This window comes from Eurypyga helias, unplaced genomic scaffold (assembly GCF_000690775.1).
Source record: "Eurypyga helias isolate BGI_N326 unplaced genomic scaffold, ASM69077v1 scaffold8991, whole genome shotgun sequence".
Taxonomy (NCBI): Eukaryota; Metazoa; Chordata; class Aves; order Eurypygiformes; family Eurypygidae; genus Eurypyga; species Eurypyga helias.
Genome location: NW_010230159.1, coordinates 4,301 through 14,044, shown reverse-complemented (window position 1 = coordinate 14,044; position 9,744 = coordinate 4,301). Strand labels below are relative to the sequence as shown.

The 9,744-nt window shown below is 52.7% G+C and overlaps 2 protein-coding genes across 2 annotated transcripts in view; one reads left to right on the top strand and one right to left on the bottom strand.

The window, feature by feature from the left end:
* Positions 1-563: 563 nt before the first annotated feature.
* Positions 564-6,363, top strand: LOC104516344 (ubiquitin carboxyl-terminal hydrolase CYLD-like; the record flags this gene model as incomplete). Its single annotated transcript, XM_010160647.1, has 7 exons — positions 564-655; positions 1,722-1,788; positions 3,226-3,358; positions 3,662-3,770; positions 3,955-4,073; positions 5,149-5,368; positions 6,179-6,363. Coding segments are annotated over 7 exons (925 nt in total), but the record flags the coding sequence as incomplete, so codon positions are not given.
* A 434-nt stretch (positions 6,364-6,797) lies between these two features.
* NAPRT (nicotinate phosphoribosyltransferase) overlaps positions 6,798-9,744 on the bottom strand; it is a gene marked incomplete at its 5' end in the record, with an annotated part of 7,244 nt that continues 4,297 nt past the window's right edge. Inside the window, one exon of the mRNA XM_010160646.1 lies at positions 6,798-6,806. Coding sequence (XP_010158948.1) covers positions 6,798-6,806 — 9 coding nt within the window. The remainder of the gene's footprint in view (positions 6,807-9,744) is intronic.

The window sequence follows — 9,744 nt, the reverse complement described above, 5'->3', positions numbered from 1 at the left end:
CCCCTCTACTCCACTCTGGGAGACCCTCCTGGAGCACTGCATCCAGCTCTGGGGTCCCTAGCACAAGACAGACATGGACCTGTTGGAGCAGGTCCAGAGGAGGCCACAGAGATGCTCCGAGGGCTGGAGCCCCTCTGCCCTGAGGACAGGCTGGGAGAGTTGGGGTTGTTGAGCCTGGAGAAGGGAAGGCTCTGGGGAGACCTTGGGGCTACAAGGAAGCTGGGGGGGACTTTTTCCAAGGGCCTGTAGTGACAGGACAAGGGGTAACGGGTTTAAATTGAAAGTTGGGAGGTTTAAATTGCATATCAGGAAGGAATTCTTCCCGCAGACGGTGAGGAGGCAGTGGGCCAGGTTGCCCAGAGAAGCTGTGGATGCCCCATCCCTGGGAGTGTCCAAGGCCAGGCTGGATGAGGCTTGGAGCAACCTGGTCTATGTAAGGTGTCCCTGCCCATGGCACGGGGGGTGCACTCAGATGGTCTTTAAAAGTCCCTTCCAACCCAAACCCGTGATTCTGTGATTCAGATACACTGCAGAGCTCATCTGCAGCTACTTCTTGTTTCTAGGACTGGCTTCGTCAGGGCTAGCAGTGTGATGCACCTTAGGGAGCAGCTGACGGAAAAGGGCCAGTGCTCAAGCTTTACCAACGCTGAGAAAGGTAACGTGCTCTCTGGGGCCTTCCCTGGCCGCTTCGCTGCGTGCCGCCTCATCCAGGCACCGGGCTGACAACTTAATTGTACGCTTCTCCCAGGAACATGCGTTAATATGCCCGCTCTGCTCTTCCTTTATGTGAAAACGCACGTGTTAAATACTTTTCAGCTTTCAAAACTACAAGCTGTTCAACTGAAATTTGTCTTGAAAGCTGCTGCAAAGATAGGAATTGCTGGGTGTCTTACCTGGTGGCAGCTGTTGCCGGGAAGGGAAAAGATGATCTGTGGGAACAGAATTTAAACAAGGGAAATTTCCTTGACCTTTATACTTGGAGTTATACCCTAAGTCCATCCCTGAGGTCCCTGCTAGAATCCAACTCGATCTATCGTTTTGCCAAGATTAACTTGTCTTTGAGTTCTGATAAATCATTTGAGGTTCCTCAAAGACTTTAGACTGGTTAAAAGAAGACTGAAAACACTTATGGCCGAAACCCACCACCCTCTGGGTGCAATCACCACGTTCCCATCCACCCACAGCAAGGCCCCTTATAGTTTACATCAAAAAACCACGTTACACCAACGCCCAACCCCACTGCAGCGACCTCTGAGTGCCCGGATACTAAACAAATGCAGTGATTCTTCCAGAAACAGCAGGTACCATGTCAGTGAACAGCACTCGTGTTTTGTGCTGCTGTGTATTTATTTTTGCCAGGGATGGCTTGAACTGTTCAGTTTCCTGAATTTCCGTAGCTGCCCCTGATTTCGCTTGGAGCTTATACCCTTGGTGTCAGCAGCAACTGCCCGTTAAGGCCTCTGAGATGGTGTTGCTGTGATGCTCTGGCTTGTAAGAGTGCAGGAGCTGAGGGCTGGCTTGCTTTTTTTTCCCACGTTCATCCTAGGATTTATGCTCTCAGCTTTTAGCCCAAGTGTCCCCTTACCTAGAGTAAAAGAGACGATTCCAGCTTCACGGAACGCTGGCTCGTGTTTATCTGGCAGCCTCTGGATGCATTGGGACAAGGCACTGTTCCTGCTGTGGTGTGACCCATGTTTTTTTTTCTTTTTCTGACCTTTCAGATCCCGAGGAGTTCCTCAATCTCATAATGCATCAGGTCCTGGGAATAGAGCCACTCTTGAAACTGCAGTAAGTTTCCCCTATCGAAACGATCCAATTTACCCAGGCCAGGCTCGTTAGTTACCCCCCTCACGATCACTGGGTGTTACTCGCCCCTTTTCAGCAAGGAGGAACAGCTCAGTGAGCTGTGTGCAGCTCCGCTCCGCTGTGATCTTGTCCCAGGTGACACATCCAGGAAAAGACACTTCCAAACTCTTCCCAGAGGTGCCGCCTTCAGAAAATGAGGCTAAAAAACCCTTGTCTCATCCTTAGGGACAGCTAGCAGGGGTTTGAGAAATGCAGTGTCCAACTTCAGTGCAGAGCCAGCAGTATCTGACAGCCTTTGGATGCGTTTGGGATGTGTCCAGACTGTCAAGCTGGCTCAGGTCCTGCAGCCTCTCAAACAGTCAGTCCATGGACGCAGTCCCGGGTTTTCAGGACTCTACAAAAGAGGATGAGAGGCTGAAGGAAGCCAAAAATAACTGTGCTGTTCAGGAGCATAGAAGGGGGTTGTTTGGTTTCCGTGCTCCTTTGTCGAGACGTCAGTCAAGCCGTAGATCGTGGAGCGCTCGAAAAGGCTGAGCACAAAGGTGGCTCTGTACTGCAGCTCCCCTGCGGAGGGTCATCTGAAGGAAATCCTTTCTCTGCTGGCTCAGGGATGTTGGGGCTGTGGGAGATCTGTGCACAACTCGCCTTCTGAATGCAGCGAATTTTGCTCTCTGGCTTTCCTACGTGCGGTTATAAATGGATCTTTCAGCCCAGGAGGAGTTTGCTGATTGTGCCGTGGCAGTTGCTTTAAAAAAAAAATACTGAATTGTCTTTTAATATTCACATCCATGTGGGAAAATCTGAGTTTTGCTTGTAGGAGCAGGATGTGACCCCTCCATAGAGGGATAATGAGGCTGAAGATGGTACTTGTATCCTCTTCTCGTGGCACATAGTTAATATTCAGCCTGGAGAAGAGAAGCTCCAGGGAGATGTTATTGCAGCCTTCCAGTACCTGAAGGGGTACAAGGAAGCTGGGGGGGACTTTTTACAAGGGCCTGTAGTGACAGGACAAGGGGTAATGGGTTTAAATTGAAAGTGGGGAGGTTTAGATTGTGTATCAGGAAGAAGTTCTTCCCGGAGAGGGTGGGGAGGGACTGGGATGGGTTGCCCAGAGAAGCTGTGGATGCCCCATCCCTGGAAGTGTCCAAGGCCAGGCTGGATGAGGCTTGGAGCAACCTGGTCTAGTGGAAGGTGTCCCTGCCCATGGCAGGGGGTTGGAACTGTATGATCTTTAAGGTCCCTTCCAACCCACACCATTCTATGATTTCTGGGTGGAAAAAGGGCTTTGTGTCCGTGTTGCATGAAGCAGCCCTCGGTGCCTTGGGCCCAGAAGCTCCTGCAGGACAAAACCAGTGCGTCCTCTGGGAGCTCAGGTGTTCACGTAGTGCCACAAACCAGCCCTGTGACCACTCCTTGCAGGTCAGGAGGCCAGAAGGAGCAGGACTGTTACTGTTACCAGATATTTATGGACAAACAGGAGGACCTGGTGGTTCCCGACGTGCAGCAGTTAGTGGAACACTCCTTCCTGTCCTCAGATCTGAAGCTGGTGGAGGTGAGCCCAGCTGCCTTCCGCCTCTGCTCTCTGCTGCCTCTTTCTTGCTTCCTCCAGCATACCTGTGCCTGTCACGGAGTCTGCAGTGGGTCTAGTGTGTCTTACAGCCAACCCTGCAGAGCAGCAGGATACAGCCATGTGAGAGAGGTCTTGGGAAATTGGAGCGTGGGAAGAGGGCTGTGCTTTCCCTGTTGCCACTTGTGAATAACGGGAGCATAAAGTCTTTACCCCCAGCAATAAGGAGAGAAGAATCTCTGGGATTTCTCCCTTCTGGCAGAGTGACACTTGCTTTTCTTTTCCCAGATCCCTTCTTGCTTCATTATCCAAATGCCACGTTTTGGAAAGGAATATAAAATGTTCAGCAAAATCATTCCTTCCTTGGAGCTGGATATAACGGATCTGCTGCTTGACAGTAAGTTGTTGGGCCATGTCCCAGCTGGGACTGCGAGTAACCAGGTGACAGCTCTACCCTCTTTGGGCTGTGAGGTGGGATCATGGTGTGATTCTTCTTCCCTGCGTGGAGTTTTGGCAGGGTAAGTTGGATTTCAGACAAGCTCCGGAGAAAACACATCCTCTCACCCCTGTTGCTCCTGCAGGTCCCAGGGAGTGCTGCCTGTGCGGCGACGTCGCCACCCTGGAGTGTTCGGAGTGTTTCAAAGACAAAGTATTCGCAGCTTCGGGCCTGAAGCAGTTCTGCGCCTCCTGTTCCAGACAGGTATGCATTTTCTTTGGCTGCTCACAAAAACCTGCATTGGGGGCTGACAATAAATTGAAACCCCCAGAATACCCAGGTGTCCCCTGCCATCCTTTCAGCTGCTCAGAGGGCCCCCTGCGCATCAGTCCCACTGACCTCATCAGCTGCATGAGTGGGGTTAGGTGCCACACGTTCTCTGCTTACAGAGAGCCTAAATGAGGCCTGATCCTGCTGTAAAGGCAGAGACCACTTGAGCACAGATACACTGTCCTGGGAGTGCCATACTCGCCACCCGAGTCCTTCCTGCTCGGACCAGAGTCCCTTCGCAGTGGGTGACGCGAGCGAGTCGATGGGCACCCCTTTCGACTCCTTTCACACACCCATTTCCACTCTCCAGTGCTGCTCTTTCTATAGAATAGAATCATGGAATCTTAGAATGGTTTGGGTTGGAAGGGACCTCAAAGACCACCTAGGTCCAACCCCCCTGCCATGGGCAGGGACACGTTCCACTAGACCAGGTTGCTCTGAACACTTCCAGGGATGGGGCATCCACAGCTTCTCCGGGCAACCTGTTCCAGTGCTCCCCCCCCTCTCTGGGAAGAATTTCTTCCTGATATCTAATTTAACCCTCCCCACTTTCAATTTAAACCCGTTGCCCCTTGTCCTGTCACTACAGGCTCTTGTAAAAAGTCCCCCACAGCTTCTTTGTAGCCCCTTCAGGTCCTGGAAGGCTGCTATCACGTCTACCCAGCGCCTCCTCTTCTCTACGCTGAACAAGCCCAATTTATTTAAGCTGAACGTACTTATTTAAGCAAAGTCTAGTAATTCTTAACACTGCACAGAGTGCTGGGCCCTCCACGCTGTCTCACCAGCAACTTTCCTACAGCTTCCAGGCCTTTTTTGGAGGGTAGCAGGCTTCTGTCTCAGTTTCTTGCTGCCAGCCTGTTGACACACCACCACTCCCTGGCACGCAGGGAACGTGGGAGTCAGATCAGTGGGGAATAAACTGGGGTTCTGACCCCTGCACGCTCTTTCTTCTGGCAGGCCAGGTTGAGTTCCGCCCTCTCAGCGGTGCCACCCCATCATTTTTCCTCAGGTTCACTCCCACTACCGACGCAAAACGCACAAACCGACGAGGCTGCATATCCCCGAAGAGTTTCACAGCCGGAGCCCCCGGGGCAGTCAGCAGGTCCCTCGTGAGAAGATGGAGCTCTTCGCAGTCCTCTGCATCGAGACCAGTCATTACGTCTCCTTCGTGAAATACGGCCCCGAGAACGAAGACTGGATGTTCTTCGACAGCATGGCTGACAGGCACGGTGAGGACACGGTGCTGGGCTCAGAGCTTTGATCGCAGCCGGGTGCTGGGCGGCTGCGGGGGGTCTGCAATGCTCACTGTGTAGGCACTGGTCAGTCCACCTGAAGCCTCCTGCGTGATTTAGGCTCTCCCTGGACGCTGCTTCCAACAGTGACCGTTTAAGTAGACCCTAGAGAAGAGTATGGCCAGGCCAAGTGTGAGTTTCTCCTAGGGCTTTCATCCTGTGGCTGTGTTCAAACAAGGGATGTGTTGAGCCACCTGGGATTGGCTGAGGACCATTCTCCTGCCCTTCCCAAAGGCTGCAAGAATTGGGCTTGTTCAGCCTGGAGAAGAGGAGGCTCCGAGGAGACCTCATTGCAGCTTTCCAGTATCTGAAGGGGGCTACAAGGGTGCTGGGAGAGGACTTTTTACAAGAGCCTGTAGTGACAGGACAAGGGGTAATGGGTACAAATTGAAAACAGGGAGGTTTAGATTAGATATCAGGAAGAACTTCTTCACAGAGAGGGTGGTGAGGCACTGCGACAGGTTCCCAGAGAAGCTGTGGATGGCCCATCCCTGCAAGTGTCCAAGGCCAGGCTGGATGAGGCCTTGAGCAACCTGGTCTAGTGGAAGGGGTCCCTGCCCATGGCAGGGGGGGTGGAACTAGATGATCTTTAAGGTCCCTTCCAACCCAAAACATTCTATGATTCCCCATTCGTTGGCCTCTCAGCTAAGGCACCACATTACTGCTGAGTGTGACAGTATCTGCTTGAGCTGTAGGTACTCATCCCTTGCGACCTGGTTTGGACTTTTCTCCTTCTTTCTGGGTTAGGTGATGAAAATGGCTTCAACATTCCCACGGTAACGCTGTGCCCTGAAGTTGCCAAATACCTGGACTTGCCACTGGCTGTGCTGGCCCTGGAGCAACCTCGGGACATGGATGGAGTAGCCAAGCGCCTCTTCTGTGACGCTTACATGTACATGTACCAGAGCAAGAAGATGGCGCTTTACAAATGACGCCGCCTCGGGCTGGTGCCGCAGAGCAGCGCGGCGTTGGGTACGTGAGCTTGGATCGACCCTGCGGCTCCTCATCGGTGAAAGCAGCTGAGTCTGGGTGCACTGAGCTTGCAATTCTGCCTCTTCTTACCTCTTGCGGTGTCTGGTATCAAGCTATCCGTGTCAGCCTGTCTGGGTTTGTTAGATCCTGCGCCTGGCCTTAACGGGCGATAGTTTGTACTTCCGGAAAACTTGGACTCTGAATTATTTACATTCAAACTCATTCTGGTTTCCATACTTCCCTTTCCATCCTCCTTACCCACCCAGGCACTCTGCAGCTCCGACTCCTCCCCAACACCCTTTTCTCCCTTCCCTCCAAAGCTGAGGACCGGCACCTAAGCATGAGCAGTTATCCTCGGGTTTGCAAAGAGCACAAGAGAACCGCAGCCTCACCCTCACGTGGGCTGGTGGAGTGAGAAAACCAGGAGGTGTGAGCTGTGCCAGCATGGTTAAGGGCCGGGACGAGGGTTTTTCACGAGGCCTGGGATGTGACCCCACACCTAAAGCTGGGTCCTGGAATCGTCTGCGCTTCCCTTATCCAGCACAAATACTCTGGAATGAGATGAACTGGACGTCCCGAGCTGCAAATATGCTTAAAAAATAGATGTTTTTGTCAGAACAAAACTGGAAGGAAGGTGGAGCAGAGGAACAGCATGTGAGCCCATTTATGCTGTCCCCCTTTTTTTTTTTCCAAAGTCTGCACTATTGCTACGTGATTGGGTGTTTTAACCTCACTTTTAGCACTTAACATCCCATCTTTGCGTCCACTTCTGACATCTGTGCCAAAGGCAGGGCCAAAAGGGAAAAAATAAGCACTTTTGGATTTTTCTGCTTTGACTTGCAGTAAGGATTAGGGTCTCGGAGTGGGAACTTGTGTTCCTTAAGTTAAATTTGCAACCTGGGGGGGTTCTCTGCCATTAAGCACATTCTGTCATGGCAGTGGGAAGGTGTTATGGGAGTCGATGCTATGAACTGGGTTGCCCAGATTCACTGACAGGACACCAAAACCTGGCTCAGAGGAGACCTTGGAGCCCCTTCCAGTGCCGGGGGGGGGTGGTATAAGAAAGCTGGGGGGGACTTTTTCCAAGGGCAGGGAGTGACAGGACAAGGGGTAACAGGTTTAAATTGAAAGTGGGGAGGTTTAGATTAGATATCAGGAAGAAATCCTTCCTGGAGAGGGTGGGGAGCACTGGAACAGGTTGCCCAGAGAAGCTGGGGATGCCCCATCCCTGGAAGTGTCCAAGGCCAGGCTGGATGAGGCTTGGAGCAACCTGGTCTAGTGGAAGGTGTCCCTGCCCATGGCAGGGGGGTTGGAACTGGATGGGCTTTAAGGTCCCTTCCAACGCAAACTGCTCTGTGAGTCTATGTCTTTGCTGAGCATTTGGACCTCAACACTGAGTTGTTGTTTCCTTGTGGCAGAAAATCACAGAATCATCAAATCTTTTAGGCTGGAAACGACCTTTATGATCTCCAAGCCCAACCAGTAACCCAACTCTGCTGCTACCATCACTAAACCCTGTCCTTCAGCACCATACCCACGTCTCTTGAATCCCTCCCAGGAGGGTGACTCCCCCCTCCCTGGGCAGCCCGTTCCAATGCCTGACAGCCCTTCCGCTGAAGAAATTTTCCCTGATATCCCATCTAAACCTCCCCTGGTGCAACTTGAGGCCGTTTCCTCTTTTCCTATCGCTTGGGGAAATGACGTCCCGGGCTTTGTTCAGTACGGTGCCAGCGTGGAGTAGTGGATCCCAGTACAGCAGCGATGAAGAGGGTCCAACAAAGAACCTCAGAGATGAAGGGACTAAGGCATCTCCCCTGTGAGGAAAGGCTGAGCAAGCTGGGACCGTTCAGCCTGGAGAACTTCATCCATGAACACCCGAAGAGAGCGTGCAAAGAGAATGGTGCCGGGATCCTCTCCATGAGGTCCAGCGACAGGACCAGAGGCCACAGGCACAAGCTGAAACCACCGGAGCTTCCCGCTGGACATCAGGAAACCCCTCTTCCCCAGGAGAGTGACAAGCCTTGGTGCAGCTTGCCTGGAGAGGTGGTGGAATCTCCTTGGAGATACTCAAAATGCTCATGGGCAAAGCTAAAGCACCAGCAGCTGGAGAGGCTGTTGAGGGGCTGGCGAGGTGGTGGCAGCTGAAACAACAGATGCTCCCGAGGATGGTTTTACCCTGCTCCTGCTTGTGCATCGACCTGCTGACCTCTGCCTCATCCTCTGAGCTGGAGGGTGCTGCTGTCTCACCATCTTGGTCTACTTCACGGTGCTCTTCATTCCTTCTCTCCTAAGAACTCAGGACAATCTCTACTCAGGTACGCTGGGCTCTTCTCTCTCTGGTGCTTCTGCTCTAAAAATGGCCATTTTAATAGCAAAGAGATTTACTAACTGTCTGTTACAAATTTGGGCACAATTACAGAAAATACGTGTGTCTCCGAGAACATTCAGTCTGTGCAGGGTTTTTTCCCATTCCATACAACTTTTCCTGACCCTGTTTTGATAAAGCCTTCCAAGAGTTATTGCCTGGGCATGAGACCCACCCCAGTGGAGCTACAAAGGACTTTTCCCTGGAATTAGGGTCCTAAGATGCCACAGAACAGGGCTGCGAGGCTGAGGCCACCTCCAGCTGCTCCAATGGGTCAGCGCTTGCTTTTTCATTCCAACTTCAGTCATCACCCACAAAAGGAGGGACACGGAGTTAAACAGTCAAGCTGAAGGCAACGAGTATTTTGAAAATAAGGGCGGCCACGTGGCGTGGCCATAGCCGTGGCGGGTCAAGGCCTTTATTTCATTTTGCTTAGGATGAAGTTAATTGTGGGGATTAGTGCCGCGCTTCCTCTACAAAGGTCAGGTTAGAGAGTGCCACTGTCAACCTGGAGCCAGCCTCCGTGCCCGGATACAACACGGGAAGATACAAAAAGTGGCCACGGAGCCAAAGCCCAGAACAAGAAGGGCAAAGTGCATCTCCCACGGATGTCCCACGGATATGGGTTGGGGGACAGGCTGGCCCTGCCCATGGTAGGACCCCTTCCTGGAGCCCCCAAGACATGGTGCTGCTTGAGGAGCTTGAGCTGGCCACCACAGATGGTGCAGGGCTGGCAGGGCCACCGAGGGGCAGCGCTGCCACGGCGGGAGGCACAGGGTTTGGCAGGGCCACCAAGGCACTGCCATGGCAGAAGGTGTAGTGGCCAGGCCGCTGAGGAAGGCAGGGAAGGACCATTGCTTCCAGAGGACGTAGGGGGGCACCTGCCTCCCAGCTCTTCCTGGCTTATCCCTCTGTCCAGCTTTGCTACTGGGACCCCAGGGAGCGCTTCCAGTTCCTGCAGGGTCCTCGGGTCAGC